Source organism: Bos mutus, chromosome 13, assembly GCF_027580195.1.
Source record: "Bos mutus isolate GX-2022 chromosome 13, NWIPB_WYAK_1.1, whole genome shotgun sequence".
NCBI lineage: Eukaryota > Metazoa > Chordata > Mammalia > Artiodactyla > Bovidae > Bos > Bos mutus.
Genome location: NC_091629.1, coordinates 49934890 through 49960109, shown reverse-complemented (window position 1 = coordinate 49960109; position 25220 = coordinate 49934890). Strand labels below are relative to the sequence as shown.

The 25220-nt window shown below is 45.4% G+C and overlaps 1 protein-coding gene across 7 annotated transcripts in view; it reads right to left on the bottom strand.

Annotated features, from left to right (window-relative positions):
- Positions 1–884: 884 nt before the first annotated feature.
- DLGAP4 (DLG associated protein 4) overlaps positions 885–25220 on the bottom strand; it is a 90014-nt gene continuing 65678 nt past the window's right edge. For all 7 annotated transcript variants that reach the window (XM_070381673.1, XM_005896019.3, XM_070381677.1 and 4 more), the window contains 3 exons: positions 4413–4504; positions 3569–3724; positions 885–2716 (listed from right to left, as the gene is read on the bottom strand). In XM_070381673.1, the coding sequence (XP_070237774.1) occupies positions 2498–2716; positions 3569–3724; positions 4413–4504 (467 nt within the window). In that variant the 3' untranslated portion in view covers positions 885–2497. The remainder of the gene's footprint in view (positions 2717–3568; positions 3725–4412; positions 4505–25220) is intronic.

Genomic DNA, 25220 nt, shown 5'->3' with positions numbered 1-25220 from the left:
CAGGAACCTTCTATAACACATATTCTTACCTCCAGACATCATTACTTCCTGTTCCTTCTGCCTAGAATGCACTTTCCCGTGGTCTCCCCATTGCCACACCCGCCCCCGAAGCCGGTGAGCACCCCTGTCCCTTGCCCTGACCAGAGGCTGCTGCCCAGGCCAGCCTGAGCAGTGCCTTCAGGGTTCCCATGACCTCACTGCGCCGCAGCGCCTTCTCTACTGTCTGCCACGGGCTGGCGCTCCCTTGGGACACGCTCTGTGTCTCCCCCACCGGAGTGTGAGCTCTGCGAGTGACCTGCCAGGCCATGGGCCTGGCAGGGTGGGTGCTCAGGAAGCGCATCCAGGGCATGTAACTGTCTGGGTGGAGACGGCTATTGGGGGTACCGAGTGCCCCATCCTGGGTGAAGTGCATGCAGGGTCGGGGTCTGGCGTGGGCACCAGCTGTCAGCAAGGGTGGCCCATCCTGGCTCTGGTATAGCAACTCTTTAAACAACATTTTTTAGCTGTGTCACGTGGCATGTGGGACTTTAGTTCCCAACTGGGGATCAAAGCCACAGCCCCTCATTGGAAGCGTGCAGTGTTAACCACTGGACTACAAGGGAAGTCCCACCATATAGCAACTTCCTAAGCCTTTATTTCTTCAAGGAAGCTGGTCAGGCAGATGTTACACACTCAGCTTCCAGATAAGGGAATCCAGAGCTTAGTGTTCTTGCCCAGCGTCACAGAGCTGGTGTTTTAGCTGGAATTGCAGTTTGCCCTCGACCACCTGTCTCCAAAGAGACCCCTGCCACCTGGGAGGGGTCTGGCTGCCTCCTGGGGTGTCCACTCCACCCACCTCATGCCAGCCTGGCCCACCCCACCGCAATAACACCATGAGCCCTTGGTACACATTACCTCATTTATTCTCACAACATGCCTGTGAGGTAGGGAGGGGCGGGGACTGTCCCCATTTTACAGAGGAGGAAATTGAGGCACACAGAGGTCAAGTGACTTGCCCAAGGTCACAGACGGCGGCCAAGCTGGAATGGGCCCTAGAGCAGGCCCGCAGTTCACCCAGGCCCCCTGCGGTGGGTGCTGGACAGAGGACAGCCCCAATACCATAGCCGTGGCCACTGGAGCGCGCAGCCTCGTGCACAGAGCTCGCTGTGGGCCGGCCTCACCTTCTCCCTGCCCCCTGCCCACCCTCCCCTCACCCTGCAGGCCTGGACCATTGCAGCGCAGGGCTCATGACACCCTGGGAGTGGGGCTGGGAGTGGCGCTGGGGAGAGAGAAGGATGATTGGGGTGAAAAAATAGAAAACTCAGAGGCTGGGCAGATGGGCCCATGGTGGGGGGCAGGCGAGAGTCAAAAAAAAAAGGGGGGGGGAGGGCTGCTTACACACAAGGTATATATTTTTACACACACTTGTACACACACCTAGATATAGTACATGTAAAAATATATGCTATTCACACACCCGCCTCCTGCCAGGTGCCCCGAGAGCCCGCGGCGGCGCTGGTGGGCACGGGTGAGCAGAGGGGCGACTGGTAAATATACACTCTAAGGCCTATGTGCATATGTACACGTACGTACAGACACGGCCGCCCGCCCCTCGGGCGCTGTACACGGGCTCGGCCAGGGCACACCACCCCTGGAGCACAGGGGCCCTCTCCTGAGTGGCCCCAGCAAGTCACTCTGAGTCATACATTTTTGCTGAAGGAAGGAAGGGGCTGGAGAGAAGAAAAAGGCGGGAGTCTGGAGTGTGGTAGCTGTGGTTTTTATCTCACCCCGCCCCCCCCCCCACCCCCCAAGACCTCAGCCCTCCTCCCGGTCTCGGAAAGGTGAGACCGGAGGCTGCTGCAGCGCGTTGGGAGGGCCGCTTCTGCTGGGAGGAACCTGCAATCGTGTGCACGCGCGTGTGTGACTGTGTGTGAGCACTTGGTGGGGGGAGGGGACGCGTGTCCATCTCTCTGTCCTCTAGGCTCAACCACACAAAGGGCTGAGAACCAGAAAGCCGAGCGTCGGGATGGTGACCCCTGTGTGAGCTCTGAAGGGCAAAGAGAAACGTAAGGATGAGAACTCCACGGTCAGAGCTGGGTAGCCGGGAGAACGAAGGGCATGGCAGGCGCCCAAGGCTGGCCCTGGGCTGTGGTCATCTTGTAAACAGGCTAGTTTAAGCTCTCATTAGACAGAACGAGTAAAAAGACCGTGGTCTGGAGGCTGGGCCGGGGAGTTGCCGAAGTCCATCTATCTAGTCCGCCGTGGCCAGCAAGAGGAGAAAAAAAAGTTTCCTAGTTTCATGTTTTTGTTGATTTTTGTGTGTGTGTGAAGTCTCCATAACCTAAAGCTTGGAGGGACCCAAAGAAGCCAAATCGTGAGCCCTTGGATGCGTCAATTTGAAAGTTGGCTCAGGGTCTCTAGACAGAATAACCATACTAAAGGTTGAGAAAATTTTGTTCCATTTGCATTTAGTTTGTGGTTTTTTGTTTAATGATTTAAAACTGCTTGCTTCCTGGTCTCAGAGCCGGGTCTGGGCCTCAGGGACATAAATCTCGATGCTGTCCGCGCTCTCTGTGGCTGAGTTCTGCCGCACGGAAGCCGCCCGCTTGGCCGCCAGGAGTCTCTTGCGGGCCTCCTGCCGCTGCCTGTCCCCAGCATCAGAGGCCTTGTCGCGGCTCACTGCCGGCTTCGATTTGGCTGGCTTCTTTGGGACCGGAGGGGGTGCTTTCTTCTCTTCCTTTAGTGAGACAGTGAGGAGGGAAGAAAAATAAAATAAAGGCGCCACCGTGTATGTGGCGGCACTACCACCCACCATATGCTGGCAGCTGGAGTCTCCACCCCAGCTCCCCTGCATCGGGCACAAGCAACACACATTTGGAACCAGGAAGCCACAAGAAGCGATGATGGTGGGAAGAGCACGAGGCAGAGGAGCAAACAGCAAGCTCACAATCCTAGAGTTCTAGGAGGAGGGGACAGACAGACCACCTCTTCCCACCCCTGCTTGGAACCACTGAGAGCCCAAAACTCACGCAGGAATCACACAGCGAGAGATGGGATTTAAATTCAGGGCCTCCGACTCCCAGATCACATTGCACGTGCTATTCTAGGGGATCAGAACTCACAAGGGCCACAGTCCAGTACCCAATAACCGAAGGGGTCACCGGGCACCACTGTTTCACAGATGGAAGCCCGGGCCTCAGGGACGAGGCCGGCCTGGGAGGCAGAATCCGGTCCAGACCCCTGGACTCCTGGCAGCGTGGTCCTAGGAGGAGGACCATTTTTCTGCCTCTGACGTTCCAACAGCTGTGACTACACTAGCGCTCCAGGCTGAGGGCATGTGTCTCCCGGAGTCCCATTTTCCGAACATGCAGGGCAGGAAGGCATGCTTCGGGGGCAGCCTCAACTACACAGAACCAGCGGCATGCTGGACGAGCGCCGAGCATGGACCCCACACACTGATGGACGTGAGCCCCCAGCTCAGAGACGACACACGGAGAAGGGAGCCAAGCAGCACTGACCGATGTGGGCAGCGTTATTGCCGACCAGGAATTTGTCCCTGGACTTCCCCTCCGCACTGCTCCATGCTCACCTTCCTCTTCTCGGGGGTCTCCACCAGCTGCCAGCTGTTGGCCTTGAGGTGGTAGAGTTCATCAAACTTCATGCTGATGTCCTCGATGGACAGCTGGAGCAGGTCCCAGAACCCTGCCAGGTCCTGGGCAGTTGGACGTGGGTTGGCATCAGGGTTCTGTGGGACAGAGGTGGGTCAGTGGGGCCAGCAGGGCAGGGGGGTTTGTCTTGCACCCCATCCCAAGTATGGTCTCCTGGCCCTGTGTGCGTTCTCATGCACATGGTAATGAAGCCTTTGCCACCTCTGCCGGGCTCTGGTAAGGAAGGCCCTCGGGGCCTACTGTGTGGCTGGCAGGCGACTCATCTGGTCTCATAGGGAGGAGGCAGCATCACTCCCAGGTTGGTGTGATTACAGACCCATGGGGGTGCCCTCCCATCATTCTGTTCTCAGCCAACACACTCCTCATGACTTCCTCAGTGAACCCCCAAACCCCTACTGGTCCTAGAGACAAACACTGGCCGTTGTGCCCCAGCCCTGGCCAGACGGAAAGAGGCTCCCCACAGGAAGAGCTGCTGCCCGACAGGTGAGGGTGACGGAGAAGGGAGACCCGCCAAGCCTAACGGTGGTTATTTCTTTAGTTCTTACCTTGACTGACTGTTTTTACACAGAGCTCACGTTTCTATTTCAGAAGGTGTTAAAGACCTGAAAGGAGCACCCCGGCCCTTTTCTGGTGGGGGCACCGACACGTGCAGTGTCATCCTTCCGATGGCTGAGGGGGCAGGGCCTTCGCCATGTCAGGGAGGAGGCCACAGCGGCTCGGAGGCTAACCCAGCCCCCACTGTGGAGGAAGAAGAGTCACACTTACCAAGTTTTGCTCACAGAGGCCCCGGAACTGCTGGAATTTCTGCGACATCAGTAGCTGGGCACTGCCCACAGCACTGAGGACTTTCCCTAAGACTGAGAGAGAAGGGGGAGAAAGGCTGAGCAGAGCACAAGGTCTGGTTTCACCTCCCTCCCCACCACCTCAGGATACCAGTCATCATGTGGTGATGGCAGCCAGTCTTCATTTTATTTACACAGTAATTAACCCACTAGTTGCTAAGGATATTTCATAGCAATAAATCGGAAAACTGAGTTTAAATGGAAAAAAACTTTTCAGGGAAACAAATTACTACTATAGGCTCAACAGGAAATAGAAAATCTGACTAGACCAATAATTGTTTAAAATAACTGAAGCAGGAGTTAAAAATTTTCTCTAGAAAAAGGAACCAGGCCTATATAGTTTTATAGGTGAGGTTTTACAAAACCTTCAAGGAAAAGATAACCCCTGTTATATATATTCAAATTCTTCCTGAGAGTAAACACACACAGAAAATGACACAGCTAATTTCAGGAGCCCTGAGAAAAGATAGGACACGACAAGAATGGGCCACTTGCATTAGGAACACACAAGCCTTAAGAGCAAAGAGCAGCGTTAACCATGAAGTGTTCAGCCCAGGAATACCAGACTGAAGTCTTTTAGTGCGATTTCTGTTTTTAAAGTGGCAGGGGAGACTTTCCTGGTGTACAGTGGTTAAGACTCCACACTTCCAATGCAGGGGGTGCGCATTTGATCCTTGGTCAGGGAACTAAGATCCCACGAGCCACACGCCACAACGAAAGAGAAGCCTACAGGCTGCAACAAAGAGCCTGTGTACTGCAGTGAAAGCTCCCCCAGGCCACAACTGGGGCCTGACGCAAATATTTTTTTTTTCTAAAGTAAAAAAATTAATTATGTTGTATGTCATCAAAATAATAAAGTATGTCATCAAAATAATAAAGTAACAGGAAGACAATACTATCTCCTAACCCCCTTAGAAATCACTGAAAAGCAAAACAGTACATAAATCAAAACACACACTGTCTCCTGATGGAGCTCCAGAGCACGGTAAACGCTGTCTCCTGACGGAGCTCCAGAGCACGGTAAACGCTGTCTCCTGATGGAGCTCTGGAGCACGGTAAACGCACAGTCTCCTGGTGGAGCTCCAGAGCACGGTGTATGAGGAAGTGTCAATGTGCAGCGACAGCCACACAGGGGGTTCTTGCAGTTGAAGGGCTCAGATAAAGGTGACAGTTTTGAGTTCTTAAAAGTAGCATAACTTGAGAGGAGAACCAATAATCTCTTGTTTGAAATAAAAAGGGGTGTGGACTGCAACAGGAGCTTCCCTGAACCTGATTCAGCACCGAGGGTGGGGGGCAGGGGGCGACAACACTGCCTGGTAACTGCCCTCTGGTGTCCTGGAGAGAAGACCAGGCTGAAGGACGCACTGCACCCGTCGCCATGCTGAGGAGCTCCTGCCAGCCTGGGACACCCTCCTGCCTCCTCCCCCATAATAGTCTACTTAAAACAGCTTATCTAGGAGGAATTTCACCTCATTTAGAAATTAGTTTACAAAGGAGCCCATGCAGGAGCTCAACATAGTATAGGAGCAGCAAACGGCAGATAAGCGTTTACCAGGAAGTTGTTGCCAGAGAACAGATGAGAAGTGTGACATGTAGCCACAGATATTTAAACGGTAGTTCAAAGCAGAGATTGAGGTGCTCTGAAAAGAGATTTAAGAGCATGGAAGGAGGTAAGACATGAGCTCTGGAACTACTGCAAGAGAAAAATCAGGCATCACAGAAACCAGGGTCATGATGGTCACAGCACAAAGAATAAACTGTAATGAAAACCAGTAAGGATGAGGGGACAGGAGTGGAAAAGCTCCCGGTGTAAAACCCTTACACTGCTAGATGGACATCTTAAAGCTGCCAGGAATAACTGCAGGTAGTGGGTGTATGTTGGAGAAGGCAATGGCACCCCACTCCGGTACTCTTGCCTGGAACATGCCGTGGACGGAGGAGCCTGGTTGGCTGCAGTCCATGGGGTCGCTAAGAGTCAGACACGACTGAGCGTCTTCACTTTCACTTTTCACTTTCATGCATTGGAGAAGGCAATGGCAACCCACTCCAGTGTTCTTGCCTGGAGAATCCCAGGGACGAGGGAGCCTGGTGGGCTGCTGTCCATGGGGTCACACAGAGTCAGACATGACTGAAGCGACTTAGCAGCAGCAGCAGCAGCAGCAGCAGTGGGTGTATGTACCTGGCTTGGTCTAAAGTAGAATGGGAATAAAAGAAGTCCCTTTTGAAGAATTCCTCATCATAAGACTGCACTTAGGTACCTTATTTTTTTAAGAAATAGAAGAAGCAACTAGAGGACTTCTCTGGTAGTTCCAGTGGCCAAGACTCTGTGCTCCCAATGCAGGGGCTTGGACTTGATCCCTGGTCAGGGAGCTGGATCCCACATGTGGCAACCCAGACCTGGTGCAGCAAAATAAAATAAATACTTAAAAAAAAAAAAAGAAGCAAGTAGGTATATTATAATGAAGAGACTATTTAAAAGAAAGTGACTGAGAGTGCCAAAGAATTGATGCTTTTGAACTGTGGTGTTGAGAAGACTCTTGAGAGTCCCTTGGACTGCAAGGAGATCCAACCAGTCAATCCTAAAAGAAGTCAGTCCTGAATATTCATTGGAAGGACTGAAGCTGAAGCTCCAATACTCTGGCCACCTGATGCAAAGAACTGACTCATTGGAAAAGACCCTGATGCTGGGAAAGATTGAAGGCGGGAGGAGAAGGGGATGAGAGGATGAGATGGTTGGATGGCATCACCAATGAGATGGACATGGGTTTGGGTGGACTCCAGGGGTTGGTGTTAGACAGCGAGGCCTGCCATGCCGCAGTCCATGGGGTCACAAAGAGTTGGACACGACTGAGCAACTGAACTGATACTGACTGAGAGACATGGAAGAGAGAGGGAAACTTAACATACATCCGTCAGAGTTCTAAAAGGACAGAGGAAATGGAAGAAAAGAAATTTCTTCAGAGTGATCATGACTTAGGCTATGACTAGAAGAACCACCCCATCTCATTTTATGCTTAGAGAACCTTGGTACTAAAATAAGACACGGATGAGAAGGGAAAACTACCAGCCAAATTATCAAGAATAAAGGCAAAATTATTAAATCAGATATTAACAAAAGTGCAACAATGTACTAAAGTAATATAACTCAGCTGGGTTTATTCTGGTACTATAAGACAGATTCAATATTAGAAAATTCTAATAACTTCTGATTCTGGCTATGAAAAACCAATTACTATCAGATAAACTGAACTTAAAAAAAAAACTAAATAAGATACTCGAAACAACAAAATATCTCTTTCAAGGCATTAAAAAATTACCAAAGCAGCCAGAATTTGAGAGGCTAAGGTTTTAGTGAGAAGGGAAACTATAACCAGGTGAGTCTGATAGTCTGTTATCCCAAGGCGCCTCCCAAGTTTATAGGCAGCAAAAAGCTGAGTGCTCCGAAGACGAAGTGGTGGCTGAGAGTCTCAGAAGCTGGGCAGAGCTTGTGGTAGTTCCACAGGGACAGGGAGACAGACCAAAACCGGAATTCGGAGCTACAAGGCAGACAGGACTTGGGGGAAAGCACCTTAAGTTGAGCAAAGCTTCCAGCCGTCTTAAGATGGGGGCAAGACAAAAATTGGAGCTCAGTGTCTGCCAAGAAGGAGGGGCTTGGAAATACCCCAAGCTGTCACAAAACCCAGCTCTGAATCAGCTGAATCTCATATTGGATTAAGTTGGTTTCGCCCTATGCTATTGTCTGTAAGAGTAAATCCATTCTTGAAGAATAGAAAATCATTCTTAAAAAAAAAAAAAAAAATCATCCCGAGTCTCAAGTTATTTCTGTAGTTTTCATATACAGTTTCTGGTGTTGAATAAGAATTACCAAGCATGGGGATTCCCTCGTGGCTCAGTGGTAAAGAATCCGCTGCCAATGCAGGAGACGCAGGTTCAATCCCTGATCCAGGGGGATCCCACATGCTGTGCAACAGCTAAGCCTGTGAGCCTCCACAACTATTGAGCCTGTGCTCTAGAGCCAGAAGCTGCAACCTCTGAAGCCTGAGCACCCTAGAACCTGTGCTCCGCAACAAGAGAAGCCACTGCAATGAGAAGCCTGTGCGCCACAACTAGAGAAAATCCCATGCGGCAACAAAGACCCAGAACAGCCAGTAAATGAAAAATAAAAATTTAGAAAAATTACCAAACATGCCAGGAGGTAGGACCAAATGACTGCACAGCAAAAGAGAAAAATCAGAAAAAAGTAAAAGACCCGCAGGGGATACAGGTACTAGAAGCGCTGGACAAGGGCTGTAAAATGACTGAGTTCGTCCAAGAAAATATATGATATGATGGGGAATTTCAGCCAAGAACCAGAAATCTAGCAAAAAGAATAAAATGTAATTCTAGAACTAAAAACATACTGAAATTGACTGCAGTGAAAGTGAAAGTCTCTCAGTCGTGTCCCACTCTTTGCAACCCCATGGACTATACAGTCCATGGGATTCTCCAGGCCAGTATACTGGAGTGGGTAGCCATTGCCTTCTCCAGGAGATCTTCCCAAACCAGGGATCGAACCCAGGTCTCCTGCATTGCAGGCGGATTGCACTGCACTGGATTCCTTACCAACTGAGCTATCAGGGAAGCCCACTGATTGCAATAGATAAGTTTTGTAGATTAATTACAGCTAAACTATAAAATAATCCATCAGAAAATGTCCAGATTGAGGTCCAGAGGAGGAAAAAAAAGAAGGAAAATTCAGAAGAGAAAATGAAGAAACGACATGGCAGTCTAAAATATGTGTAACTGGAGTCCACAAGGAGAGAAGAAATAAAATGGAGCAGAGATCTGAGGAAATGATGGCCAAGACTTTTCTGAAACTGATGAAATTTATTCAGGCTGAAGATTCAAGAAACCCTGTGAGCATCAAGTTGGAAAAACACAAAGAAAACCATACCTGGGTATCCTAGTAAAAATGGATAAAACTCAAATACAAGAGAAAAATCTTAAAAGCAAAGGGGAAAAAAACTATTCTTCAAAGAAGCAGCAGGAAGACTGACTTTCCAATAGAAAGTCTGGAAACCAGAACATAATAACTTTTATAAATAAAAGTACTGAAAGAAGATCAATACCTACCTAGAGTTTTATACTTAGCAAAAAATACTGTTCAAAAAAAGGGAAAAATACAGAGATTTTAAGACAAATACTGTATTAATATAAATACTAAAGGGAGTTCTTAGGGCAGAGGAAAGTGATCCTCATAACCACAGAAATAAAGAAGTGAAGTGTTACCAGAAAGAAAAGAGTAATTATGTGGGTAATATTGATTGTATAAAACAACAATAATGTCTTGGGGCAGTGAGATCATATTTATAGAACTGAAATATCTCACAGCCATAGTATACATGATCAAGGTCCTTGCATTATCTGTGAAGTGGTAAAAGTATTAATTTAGTCTTACCAAGTCAAGGATACAGAGTAACTGCTAAAAGAACAATAAGCTAACATGAGAAAAGTGGAAATAAATATTTGATTAATCTAAAAATAAGACAAGAAAGGAGAAAAATCTATCAATAAATTTACCACATTACAGATTAGAAAAAATATGATTATCTAAATAGATACACAAAATTCCATTAAATTCAACAATTTTCTTAACCAGAATAAGTGTATTTATAAGAGACCTGTAGTAAACATCATACGCAATGGTACAATGCTAAAAGCAATTCCTTATTTACAAATAAGAATACAGCAGTATTTCTAGATACAAGATCAATAAAAAGGGCAAGAGCATTTCATCAACTAAAGAAAAAGAATACAATAATAAAAATACTACTTACACCTTTCCAAAATTAAAATACTAATCTAACGAATCTTTAAACAATATGTAAAACTTGTGTGTGGAAAATATAAAATTTAAATGAAGGACACTACAGAAGACCTACATAAATGGAGAGACATAATCATGTTCTTGGATACAAAAGACTCATTTATAAACATCAATTTTCTACCAAACTGATGTACAGATTTTATATAATTCCAGTCAGAACCTCAACATAGAAGTTAAAAAGCCAAGTCTAAATTGTACATGGAAAAAGCAAAGAGCCAATGCCAAGATATTCCTGAAGAAGAACAGGTTGGAGGAATTTGTCTTTTCACTTACAGTAAGTCTCCTTCGTACGAACATTCAAGTTGTGAACTTTCAAAGATGAGAACACGCGTCCCATCAGGGTCAGGCTGGGTGCAACTGCAGCCTGCCCATCTCCCCGTGCCGACGTCGCTCAGCCGCGCTGTCTCCCACCGCCTCTCCCTCCTCTAGTCAGTGACGCTTCCTGCCTGTTAGTGCCGGCCCCTGGATGCTAGCTCTTGCACTGTACTGCCTGACTCTTCAAGGTACTGTAGTGTAACATTAAAAATGTTTTCTTTACTTCTGTACTTGTTTTTTATGTATTATTTGCATGAAAATAATATTACAGTACAGTACTATATAAATGATTGTGTTAGTTGGATACCGAGGCCAACTTCGTTAAACTTATGAACAAACTCGACTTACAGATGTGCTCTTGGAGTGGAACTCATTCATATGTAGGGGACATAATGTATATAAAAAATCCTAAGGAATTCCCCCCAAAACAGAGAGGTTGCAGCATACGAGACTGATGTACAAACATCAATTGTGTCTATATAGTATCAATGAACAGCTGACAATGGAATGAAGAAAGACTTCATTTACAATACCATCAGACAGAATAAAATATTTAGGAATAAACTTAACAAAGAAATATGACTTGTCCACTGAAAACTGCGAAACAGTACTGAAAGAAAATTTTAAAAACTTAAATAAAGATAGCCTATGTTCATGATCAGAAGACTTAAAAGATGGCAACACCTGTCAAACTGAATTACAGATTTAACACAATCCCTATCAAAATAAAATTCTATCTGCCTGTTTTTTGAGGAAATTGACAATCTGATCCTAAAATTCATATGGAAATGAAAAATGAAGTATGAACTTTAGAACTTCCTTTAGTGAGAAAATGAGAGCTAGCCATAAACTTCTTTTGCTTGAAAAATAAAATTGGAGGATTCACACTTCCCAGTTTCAAAACTTATTTCAAAGCTACAGTAATCATGACAGTATGGTACTGGCCTAAGTATACACATGTCCATTAATGCAGTGGAATAGAATTGAGTCCAGAAATAAATCCTTTACATTTAGTCCGCTGGTTTTTGACAAAGATAGAAGACTATTCAATTGAGAAAGAAGAGTCTCGCTAATAAATGCTGGGACAACTAGATATCCGAGTGTAAACAATGAGGGTGGACCAACACCTCACACCACATACAAAAACTAACTCAAAATGGACCACAGACCTAAATGTAATTACTAAAGGTATAAAACTCTCAGAAGGAAACAGGAGTAAATCTTCACAAGGCTGGATTAGCAACAGCTTCGTAGACTTGACAGCAAGTCACGAGCGACAGATGAAAAAAACCAACTGGACTCCATTAAACTTTTGTGTTTCAAAGAATACCTACTAGCCAAAAAGCGGAAACCACTGATGAATGGATAAGCAAAACGCAATATATCCACACGATGGAATACTGTTCAGCAATAGAAAGGAGTGCAGTGCTGACACATGCTATAACATGAATAAACTTCAAGAACACTAGGCAGAGTGAATCCAGACATGAAAGAACACATCGCGTATGATTCCATGCGTGTGAAATGTCGCGTATGATTCCATGCGTGTGAAATGTTCAGAACGGGCGGATCTATAGCGAATGAAGCAGATGCACGTTGTAGTGCTTGTGCTCAGTTGCTCAGTCGTGTCTGACTCTTTGTGACCCCATGGCCTGCAGCCTGCCAGGCTCCTCTGTCCCTGGGATTTCCCAGGAAGAATACTGGAGTGGGTTGCCATTTCCTAGAGTGATGGCTGAATGGGTACAAGGTTTCTTTTGGGGTAAGGAAAATGTTTTAAAATTAGGTAGCAGTGATGGTCACACAACTCTGGATATACTAAAAACCGCTAAATTGTATACTTTCAAGGGGTGAATTTTATGATATATAAATTACATTTTAATACTATTATAAAAACACTGCTCACAATCAAAAAGTAGAAGCAATTCAAATGCTCATCAGTGGAATGGATAAGCAACATGTTCATACGGTGGAATGCTGCATGTCAATGGAAAGAATGAACTACACGTACATGCATTAACATGGATGAATCTCACAAACCAGGCTGAACCAAAAAGGCAAGCTTCAGAAGAATTCAGACACCCAGCTTCTATGAATGTAAATTTTGAAAACAGGCAAAACTAAACAGTATGTTCCTTAGGGTCACACATATATGTGGTACAAGTATAAAGAAAAGCAAGGGCATAACTAACACAGAATCAGGATAGTGCTTACTGCTATGGCAGAAAGAAGGTGATCTATCACCAGGTCCAAAGATCCTGGTAATATTCCATTTTGTAAACTAGGTGGTGAGAAAAGGAGTGTTCTAAATTTTTCTTTATTCTGTCTACTGTTTGCATGTGTATTTCACAATAAAAATGAAGGTTAATAAGAATGAGAGCAAAAATAAAGGTTTTCAGATAAATCAAAACAGGGTTAATGCCAGTTCTCCAGGTTCTCACTAAAGACAATTCTAGGGACTTACCTAGTGGCCCAATGGTTAAGAATCAACCTTCCAATGCAGGGGACACTAGTTTGATCCTCTGGTCAGAGAACTAAGATCCCACATGCTGTGGGCAACTAGAGAGGCCTGCAGACCCCAACTAGAGAAAGCTGATACGCTGCAACGAAGACAGCCCATGTGACGCAACCCAGACCCAGCACAGCCAAAAAAAGACAGTTCTAAAGGATGAACTCAGTAAAGAAGAAAATGATCCAGGAAGGAAGATCTGAGATAAGGAATTATGAACAAAGAAAATGATAAACACATGGGAGTTATTATATATACACACATTTAGATAATTGAAATTATATAATGATAATGTGTGCGCTTTTAAATCATAAGAAAACAATTAGATAAATTATATGTTAAGGCTTTTGTGTTGTTTGGGAGAAAGGTAAAAATGTTGAATAACTTGCTTTTACAATTTTAAGTGTTAAAGGAACAGAAATACGGTGCATAACTTCTATGGTGGTTATGGCTAGTTGTCCTAGCATTTGTCTCTCCTTCTCCCTCAGAAGTAGAGCCTTTTCTTTATTTTGTTTGAAACAGCAACTTTATTCAGATGAAATAAAACACAGGAATTTCTCAGGCAGACTGGATTTTCTAGGACAAAGTACTGTCAAACGGAAAATATGAGACATGGTATGCAAAGTCATAGAATAAGTTACATCAGTACCAGGGTTGAATAACGACTTCTGCTGTTAGTATGATGTCCTATCTCTAATATGCACACTCTGTCCAGCAAGCGCGGCACAGACGTTTGAAAACAAGTACTCTGGGGGGGACCTGTAGTTTTAACTGGGCACATACATGGCTGCCCAGACTCAGGCATTTCCCAGGCTACCCTTGCGACAAGCTATGAGAAGTCTGGTCAAAGGGATAGAAGTGGGAGTGGTAGGTGGGGCTGGCTTGTTCTATTTTGCTACTGGTTCCTTTGCAGCTGGAATGCTCTCGGGGTTCTGGAATCCAGCAGCCATTGGGAAAGATGAGAAGATCTCATGAATGGAAGCCAATTATGACATCGAACCTAAAGAAGAAAGCCTGGGGCTACAGCATTACTATTGCAGACATTCCTGAATGTGAGAGAAATAAAGTCTTGTTCAAACCACCTTTTCTTTCCTTTTTAAATGTTATTTATAGGCAGACCTCATTGGAAAAGACTCTGATGCTGGGAGGAATTGGGGGCAGGAGGAGAAGGGGATGACAGAGGATGAGATGGCTGGATGGCATCACTGACTCGATGGACATGAGTCTGAGTGAACTCTGGGAGTTGGTGATGGACAGGGAGGCCTGGCATGCTGCGATTCATGGGGTCGCAAAGAGTCGGATACGACTGCGGGACTGAACTGAACTGAATCCAAATTAAAACACAGCCTCAAAATAGCAATGGGAATGGAGAGAGAGAGGTGTGTTAATGCAAAAGAAGGCAAGAAAAGAAAGGGAAAAAAAGAAACCTCTAAAAAGTAGAATGAAGAGCACAAAATAACATGGTAAGGATAAATCCAAAAAGGAGCAATCCCATTGTAAATGGGTGACATTTTCTACTTTTGAAATAAAAATCAACAGACTGAACAGATTACCAAACTCGGGTATATGCGTATAAGACGAGTGAAAAGTTGAAAGGACTGAAAGCTGTGTGGCAGATGAACACTAACCGAGGAAAGCTGGTACAGCAATACTCTCAACACTTTACAACAAAGACTTTGAGGCAAAACACAATTAGGCATCTGGAAAAATAGAATGAATCACTAAACATTCACCAGGGATATTATTACATCCTGAGCTTCGTACATCTAAGATATCTTCAAAATAACATAAAGCAAACATCTAAGATATCTTCAAAATAACATAAAGCAAAATGTGACAAAACTTTAAGGAGAAATGGACCAACTCACCATTTTATAGAAAGTGCTAGACTTCCCTCATGGTACAGTGGATAGGAGTCCACCTGCCAATGCAGGGGACACAGGTCCGATCCCTGGTCTGGGAAGATTCCACATGCCTCGGGGGCAACTAAAGCCCATGGGCCACAACCACTGAGCCCTTGCTCAGAGCCCAGGAGCCGCAACTACTGAGCCCTTGAGCTGCAAGTGCTAAGGCCCATGCCCCAGAGCCTGTGCTCCGCAACAGAAGAAGCCCCTGAAGCGAGAAGCCCACGAACTGCAACCAAGAGTAGCCCCCCGCACCCCCACAGCAACTAGAGAAAAAGCCCTCACAAAGCACCAAGACCCAGAACAACCAAAATTAAAAAAAAAAACAATTTTAAGTGCATGATACACATCCCCTAATACAACACAATTACGCTGACAACAAAATAAAAAGGAGCCCGTCTTCTGGATTAACATCCCCACTCAGATCTCCCTCTACAGCCTCATCTGGCATGTGGTTCCTTCGCTCTCCTCCATGACCATTTCAGATGCTCCCCAACCTCCTGATTCCCCTCTGACCTTCTCAGTCTGTGTTGGTAACTCTGCTCCCCCACTGCAGGGTTCCCCGAACACAGCTTCCTCCTGTCACTCTGGAGGAACTGTGTGTTCTCTACTAGTTCAGTTCCCTCTCGCCCACCTAAGAATGTCATCCAACAGTTATCCCCTTTCTCTCCAGCATAATGAATTTCCTTTTTCCTGCAGTCATTCTCAACAATATAGAAATGTGCCTGTAACACTCCATTTAAACATAAAAAGAACAACAGAAAAATCCGAGCCCTCCCCTTTGACCCTTCGCTCCCTTCATTTCTCTGCTCCCTGAACAGAAAACTTCATCAATGGAGTCATCTGTACTTGTGGTCTCCCAGTTATTCTATTTTCTCTTAATCCTTCTTCAGTCAGGCTGTCCTCCCCTCGGCACTCCACCACCTCCAAAGCAGACCAGCTCTTGAAGCCTGTGATGACCTCACATTCCTAAATCTGCCCTGCTGTGCCCATCAGAAAAGCATCTGACACAGTTGATTCTCTCTTGAGAGTTCTCGTCTCATTTTTGACCTTAAGTCTGTACTTGGATGGCTTTCAAATATGATCTCCAACCCAGAGACCTGGGGAGACCAGACTCATGTATCCACCTGCCTGCTTGACATCTCCACTTTGATACGTAATTTGATAGTGTTCAAAACCAAACTCCTGACTTTTCTCCCGATATCTACACTAGTCTTTCCTATTGCAGGGGCAGCTCCATCCTTTCTGTGACTCACAACACCAAATCTTTTTTGACTCCTTTCACTCTTAAGTCTATATCCAACCCTGTCAGGAAATCCTGCTCTACCTTGCAGATACACCCAGAATCTCACCCCTCCCTTAAACAATCTACAGTCTCCATCTTCTCTTCCCCAGATCCTGTTACTTCCTCCTAAGTCATCTTCCAGCTTCCCCTTGCACCCCTCCCCCCACTCTCTTTTGAACAGAGAAACTAGATTAATCCTGTAAAAAAGAATGTCACATTGCAGGGCTCAGAATTCTCCAGCGTGTTCTCTTCTGGGCAGTCAAAGCCAAGCCTTTATTCTGAGGCCCTCTGTGATCTGGGGCTCCGCCACACCAACTTCATCCCCCATCTCCCCCCTTCTCACTCCTGCAGCTATACTGGCGGCCTTCCCCAAGCCTGGAACAGGTCAAGCTCTTGCTCACCACTGGAGTTCTCTGATCTTCAGAGTTCTAAGACCGCTTCTCTCTTCCTTCCTTCTGGCTTCTGCTCCAAGGTCGCCTTATCTGGGAGGCCTTCCCTGACCACACTCTGGGGGACAGCAACACTGCCCCAGCCATGCAGCACTGCATCCTGCTCTTACTGGGCTTTGTTTTCTGTTGCATGTCTGACCATCCTGCACACTGGGGTTATTTTCTGTCTCTCCCCATAAGGAATGTAAGCTCCATGAGGGCAGGGACTTCATGTTATTCTGCTACATCCCCAGGAGCTGGCATGTGGAAAGAATTCAGTAAATATTCACTGAATATTCACTGAATGAAGGTCAGGACCAAGGGAAGGATGCCGCTGTCTTCCTACTGTCCCACAATGTCCTGACACTCCTGCAGTTACACAAGATGCGCATGAGACACAGTAAGATTAGAAGGAGACACGCAATTGCCATTCGAGCAAAAGTGATCATTTATGATGTGACTCCAAGAGGACTGAGAGCTGAACAGGTCTCGGGACACAAGATCAGTGTGGGTGTCTCAACGCTAAGTATGCAAATATAGAAACTCATTTTACTACCAAAAAAAATACAAACCTAGGAAGTAGCAAGGAATAAATCTAATACAAATACATAGTCTTCATAGATATGTTACTCAAACTTGAAAAGGAGCATGTAAGAAGGAGATCTGAATAAATGAAGAGATAAACTGCATTCATAGCTAAGAAGACTCAGTATTTTTTAGGTATCAGTTTTTCCCAAAGTAATCTATACACTCTATTTCTAGTCAGTGATTCAGCAAAGTTTTTCTAAGGAATTTGATATACTAATTCTAAAATTAGGATTGGAAGAATGAAGATATAAGTAGACTTTTTCTTTCAGAACAAAAAGAACAGGGAAGGGGGTTCACCCTCTGAGATGCCAAGGCATGCCAAAAAGCTATGGCAATTAAGTCGTATTAACACAGAAACAGACAAAAGGGTAGCAGAAGAGAACAGAACTCAGAGACACACCCCTGCGTGTGTAGAATTCTCGGCAGAGGTTATGACTGCTATGACTAATCAGCAAAGAAAGCAGAGACTCAGGAATGTGTTGTGACAACTGGCTCTGCATATGAAAAAGTAAGATGAGATCTTAGAATGCACAAATGCAAATTGCATATGGATTAAACACCTACATATGAAAAAAACAAGAAACCCCCCAAACTTTAATAGCAACAGCTGGAGATCTCAATACCTAATTCACGATAATAGAACACCAGTCATAAGTAAGGAAAAGGATTTAAACAGCATAATAAACCAACTACATCTAACAGACACATACAGAGCACTCCACCCAACAAATGAATACACATTCTTCTCAAGTATACATGGGACATTTTTCAGGACAGACCATGTGTTAGGCTACAAATTAAGCCCCAGTAGACTTTTTAAAAGATAATATCATACAAAGTATCTTATTCGACTACAAGAGGACAAAATTAGAAATTAGTAACAAAAAGAACACTGGAAAATTCACAAAACTGTGGAAATTAATACACAGTTGAACAACCAATAGATCAAAGAAGAAATACAAGAGAAACTGGAAAATAGTTTGAGACAAATGAAAACAAAAGACGTTACATACCAAAACTGATGGGACACAGCAAAAGCGATGCTAAGGGGGAAATTTATAGCCATAAACATTTACATTAAAAAACTTAGGAAAGATCTCAAATCAACAACCTAACTTACAACCTAAGAAACTAGAAAAAGAACAAACTAAACCCACAGCTAGCAGAAGGAAGGAAATAAAGGTTAGAGCAGAAATAAGTGAAAGAGAGAAACAATAGCGAAAATCAATAAAACCAAAAGTTGGCTCTTTGAAAACTGACAGTACTTCAGCTAGGAAGACTAAGAAAAAAAGATTCAAATACTAAAATCAAAAATGAACGTGGGCATATTACTACCAATTCTACAGAAATAAAGATTATGAGAGAGTACTTAAAATAACTGTACATCAACAAATTTGAAAACCTAGATGAAATGGACAAATTCATAGAAAAACAAAACCTACCAAGACTATATCATGAAAAATATAAAACCTGAATAGACCTGTAACTAGTAAGGAGACTGAATTAGTAATAAAACTCTCAACAAAGAAAAACTCTGGATTCGGTGGCTTCACTGCTGAAATCCGTCATTTAAAAATGACTAAAAGCACTCCACCATTACCCACACCGTACAACTGCCAGAACTTACACAGGACTGGGAAACAGGCTCTGGGAGGGCACAACAGAACCTTGTGCACCAGGACCCAGGGGAAAGCAGTGACCCTTCAAGAGACTGTCCCAGACTTGCCTGTGGGTGTCTGGGAGTCTCAGGTGGGGTGTGGGTCTGTGGCGGCCTGCTGCACGGTTGGGGGCACTGAGTGTAGCAGTTCATGCATGGGATCTTTTGAAGGAGGTCACCATTATCTTCATTACCTCCACCATAATTTCAGTTCAGTTCAGTCGCTCAGTCGTGTCTGACTCTTTGCGACCCCATGAATCACAGCACGCCAGGCCTCCCTGTCCATCACCAACTCCTGGAGTTCACCCAAACTCATGTCCATCGAGTCGGTGATGCCATCCAGCCATCTCATCCTCTGTCCTCCCCTTCTCCTCCTGCCCCCGATCCCTCCCAGCATCAGAGTCTTTTCCAATGAGTCAACTCTTTGCATGAGGCGGCCAAAGTACTGGAGTTTCAGCTGTAGCATCAGTCCTTCCAATGAACACCCAGGACTGACCTCCTTCAGAATGGACTGGTTGGATCCCCTTGCAGTCCAAGGGACTCTCAAGAGTCTTCTCCAACACCACAGTTCAAAAGCATCAATTCTTCGGTGCTCAGCTTTCCTCACAGTCCAACTTTCACATCCAGACATGACCATTGGAAAATGGCAACCCACTCCAGTACTCTTGCCTGGGAAATCCCATGGACGGAGGAGCCTGGTAGGCTGCAGTCCACGGGGTCACTAGGAGTCAGACATGACTGAGCGACTTCACTTCCACTTTTTACTTTCATGCATTGGAAAAGGCAATGGCAACCCACTCCAGTGTTCTTGCCTGGAGAATCCCAGGGACAGGGGAGCCTGGTGGGCTGCTGTCTCTGGGGTTGCACAGAGTCAGACAAGACTGAAGTGACTTAGCAGCAGCAGCAGCAAAAGCACTCCTTAAACTTTTCCAAAAATTGAAGGGGAGGAAACACTTCCTAACTCATTCTATGAGGCCAGCATTACCCTGTTATCAAAGCTGGACAAAGATACTACAAGAAAACTACAGGCCAGCATCCCTTATGTACACTGATGCAAAAATACTCAACAAAATACAGAATTCAGCAGCATATGAAAAGGATTATACATATGACCACGTGGGATTTATTCCTAGAGTGCAAGGATGGTTCAACATGTGAAAGCTGATCAATGAAATATGCCACATCACCAGGATGAAAGGCAAAAACCATACAATCAATTCATGCAGAAAAAACATTTGACAAAATTCAACACTCTTTCATGAGAGAAACAGTAAACCAAGAATAGAATGAAACTACTTCAGTAAATAAATGCCATATATGAAAAATCCACAATGAGCATCATACTCCAGGGTGTTTTCTCTAAGATAAGGGATAAGGCAAGAGTGCCCACATTCATCACTTCGATTCAACATAGGATTGGAAGTTTCAGCCAGAGCAGTTAGGCAAGAAGTAATAAAAGGCATCTAAATTGGAAAAGAAGAAGTAAAATAATGTTTGCAGATGATATGACCTTGTATGTAGAAAACCTAAAGATTCCACCAAAAAAATCTGAGAGAACTAATAAATGAATTTAGCAAAGCAAGTAGGATTAGGATACAAAGTCAATACACAAAGATAAGTTGCATTTCAGAAATTCCCTGGTGGTCCAGTGGTTAGCACTCTGCACTTTCACTGCTGAGGGTCTGGGTTCAATCCTGGTCAGGGAACTAAGATCCTGCAAGCCATGTTGTGTGGCCAAAAATAAATCAGTTACATTTCTATATACTAATGATAAATACCTGAAAAGGAAATTATAAAAATGATTCCATTTATGATACCATCAAACAGAACAACATATTTAGGAATTAACTAAGGAGGTGATAAACTAGTACAATGAAAACTATAAAACCCTGTTGAAAGAAATTAATGATAAATGGAAACACACTCCTTATTCATGAATTAGAAGACTTAATATTGCTCAAATGTCAATACTACCCAAAGCAATCTTCAGACTCAATACAATTCCTATCAAAATTCCAGTAATTTTTTTTGCAGCTACAGAAAAATCAATCCTAAAACTCATACAGGACTTCTCTGGTGGCCCAGTGGTAAAGAACTGCCTGCCAGCGTAGGAGACATGAGTTCTATCCCTGGTCTGGGAAGATCTCACATCCCACCAAGCAACTAAGCCTGTGCATCACAGCTGCTGAGCCTGCACTCTAGAGCCCAGGAGCTACAACAAAAGTCACTGGATAAGAAGTCCTCGCACTGCAATGAAGAGTAGCCCCTGCTCACTGTAATCAGAGAAAAGCCCGTGCAGCAACGAAGACTCAGCATGGCCAAAAATAAATAAATAATAAAATTATATCCATAAAAAAAGATGTTGATGCTACCATCTTTTGGTAGCATCTTTTGGGTTCTTGCCAAGGGCTTCGTGTTTCTAATCTTGCATTAATACACAGCCCGGTGGGGTTGATACTGGCCCACCCAAGTCACATGTGAGGAAGTGGAGGCCTGGAGAAGTGAGGTGACTCACCCAAGGTCTCTCTCATAGCTCCCTTTCTCGAGGGCACCTAGGAGACAGGATGGCAGGCCCCCTCCCTCGGGCTGCTGGCCCTGTTTCCACCCCTGTTCACCTCTAGCCTCCCAGCACTGGGCCTCCTTTTCAGTTCCTGGCTTGGGCTGCCTCCATCTACAAGTTAGGGTGATGGTGGCGGTCACTGCAGCAGGCACAGCTGGTATCATTCACCACTGGGCCCTCAGGCCAAGCACTCTTCATACACAGGGTCCCATCTTACCCCCGCCGTAGGCTAAGAGTGGGGCTCATGATCCCCACTGAACATGGGGAGAAGTAGGCGCAGATGTGCCGAAGGTCACACAGCTGTTAAGCCGTGGAGCACTTCGCTTCCATGTGTTTGTTTCTTCAAGACAGGATTTTAATAGGTCTGACCTCACTGGGGTGAGTTTGGGTGAACTCCAGGAGTTGGTGATGGACAGGGAGGCCTGGCATGCTGCGATTCACGGGGTCGCAGAGTCGGACACGACTGAGCGACTGAATAGACCTCAATGGGTAGAAGCGAGTAAACAGGACGGTGAATGTTGAGAGCTGGCTCGTGGTAAGCCGCCCAGCGCCCAAGGCTGCTTCTCTGGAACTAGTCTCATCAACCCCCCAGGCCACAGGAGTTTCCACAGGCTATATTTAAGTGTTCCTTTCATCTGCACCTCCTTCAACAGCAAGAAAGACATGCGCACAACTTGATCTTGCTTATCCAAGGGCTCCCCCTTAACCAACCAGGCACGTCCTGCCTCCATCTCCCTCTTTCAAGTTGATGACCTCTCCAGTCACCCGTGGCCCAGACCAGGGAAACTGGAGCTCTCCACTTGACTCCAACCCAGGGCCCCTCTGGCTGGTTCATTCAGAACATTCAGAAACATTTGTTTATCCATTCCTTCCTCCTCCACCCCAGGTCTCCCTGTTTCCAAAGCCTATTCAACACAGCAATCAAGGGTGAGCTTTCTAATAAGAAAATCTGACCATCTCACTGTTACTTCAGATCTTCAGCTGCTCCCCACCCTGCCTGGAGGGTAATGCTCAATACTTTGATCTGATATTTGAGGCCCCTCTCAGTCAGCTTCCTACTCTTGTGATCCCCCCATCCCCCGCTTCCCATCCTTTACTTTCAGTCGTGGTTCCTGGAATCTGCCCTTCCCTGCCTTTGTCCCTGTTGTTCCCTCCAGCTGCAATGCCTGGAGGATCTCCGCCAGGTTTCTGCATGATATGCAGGTACCACGGTCTCCTTCAGGCACCTCCTTGGTAACCCTCTTCCAGAGATCTAAGAACAGTGACATTAAAATTTGTGGCCATAAGAAAAAAAAGAACAAAAAACAAACTTGTGGCCATGGACTTCGCTGGTGGTCGAGTGGTTAAAAGTCCGCCTTCCAATGCAGGAGATGCAGGTTCAATCCCTGGCCCGCGCACAGCAACTACTGAGCCCGGGTGCTCTACAGCCTGCGTGATACAACTAGAGAGACACTTGAGTGCTGCAACTAAAAAGATCCTGCGTGCCGCAACTAAGACCCGATGCAGCAAATAAATATTAAACACAAAAAACCTGTGGCCATAAGTTAGGCAAGGGCCTTGCGTGGACACACAAAATTTAATCAGAAAGCATGGTCGTCAAGGAAGAATTATGGTCCTAAGAGATAGAAGTGTCGTTACTGGCAACAGACAAAAGATGGAAGCAATCTGTGTAGCCACTGACAGACGAACGGGTAAGCAAACGTGGGTCTTTCCCCACAAGAGAATATTATTCAGCCTTAAAAAGGAAGGAAATTCTGATAGAAGCTGTAACGTCAATGAATCTTGAGGACATTATGCTAAGCCAGTCACAAAAGGACAAACACCGTATGATTCCATTTATATGAGGTGCCTAGAGTAGTCAATGGCACCCCACTCCAGTACTCTTGCCTGGGAAATCCCATGGACGGAGGAGCCTGGTGGGCTGCAGTCCATGGGGTCATGAAGAATCGGACACGGCTGAGCGACTTCACTTTCACTTTTCACTTTCATGCACTGGAGAAGGAAATGGCAACCCATTCCAGTGTTCTTGCCTGGAGAATCCCAGGGACGGAGGAGCCTGGTGGGCTGCCGTCTATGGGGTCACACAGAGTTGGACATGACTGACGTGACTTAGCAGAGTAGTCAAATTCACAGAGACAGAAAGAATGGTGGTGGCCCAGGGGTGGGGGAGGGGGAATGGGGAGTTGGTGTTTGATAGGTACAGAGTGTCGCCTGGGAAGATGAAAATGTTCTGGAGATGAATGGTGGTATAACACAAAACCTATTTGAGAAAGGCAGCCACCTGTGTGTTACTGATTCACCTGAGCAGTCAGAATACTTATCCTGAATCTAAGGGACAGAGCAATGTGGCCAATTCTGTCCTTAAGTTATAGCCACAGATGCAGGGCTGGGAAAAGGGCTCCATGCAGAGTTCGGGTTCAATAGCAAGGGCTGGGACTGCTTACTGAGAAATGTCATCATGTTGAAAGAGCACGTGCTCATAATACTACAGGAAGGTAATACTGTTTGGCATGAGATAATAACCCTTAGCAGGGAAGCCTTTTCTCAATCCAGAAAGAATTAAGAATAGTGCCAGAAAGTTTAACCTACTCCACCAACACTTTGTCACTAAGGTACCTTTGCACCTCCGCCTTAGGCTTTTTTTTTTTTTACTGACTGTATTTGGCTGCACCGGGTCTTGGTTGCAGTATGTGGGATATTTAGTTGTGGCATGCAGGATCTTTTAGTTGTGGCATGTGGGATCTAGGTCCCTGACCAGGGATCGAACCGGGGGCCCCTGCATTGGGACCGTGGAGTCTTAGCCGCTGGACCACCAGGGAAGTCCCCTCAACCCCAGTCTTATTCTCCTCATCTGTGCCGTCTAATAGACAGCTCCCGGTCGTATGAAGCAAGTGAGCAGCTGAAATGTGGTTTGTCTGGATTGAGATGGACAATAAAGTATGCACTGGACTTTATTTATTTTGGACTTTATTTAGTATGAAAGTAATGTAACGCCTCAATAATTTTCTGTGTTGAACACACGTTGAAACACTACTACTTGGACATCCTGAATAAGATAAATGTATTAAAATTAACTTCACCTATTTCATTTTTCTTTCTAAATGCAGTTCCTAGAACATTTAAAGTTCATGGTTCACATTATATTTTGACTAAAAGTGCTGCTCTAGGTGCTCCAACCCTAGGCTACCAGGCAGGGTCGGTGGAGGACGGCGTGGAATGAATGATAGTCTGTGAGCGCCCTCCTGCTGCCTAGCATCTAGGATGCCAGCAACCAGACACAGGCCCCCGGGAGAAACTAGAGGATTCTTTTCTGAAGAAGATTCTGAAGGGGTACAGGGAAAAGACACTGACGTTTCAAGATCTTCTAAGGAAAGGACCAGGACGCCCTTAAACTCAGATAGGCAACAGATACTTCGGTTCAGGGTCAGCAGTCCCTGCCACACTGTCACCAACAGAAATCAAAGAGAATTTCGCGTCGCATTACAGCGGTTACAGTTATCTCGAAATAATGCTGTCGTCATTACTTTAAAATTCAGCAGACAGACTGCAAGACTGTTTATTTCATGCCTTAACAAAGAAGTACATATATTATCACATCACAGGCTTATTTACTATTTTAGTA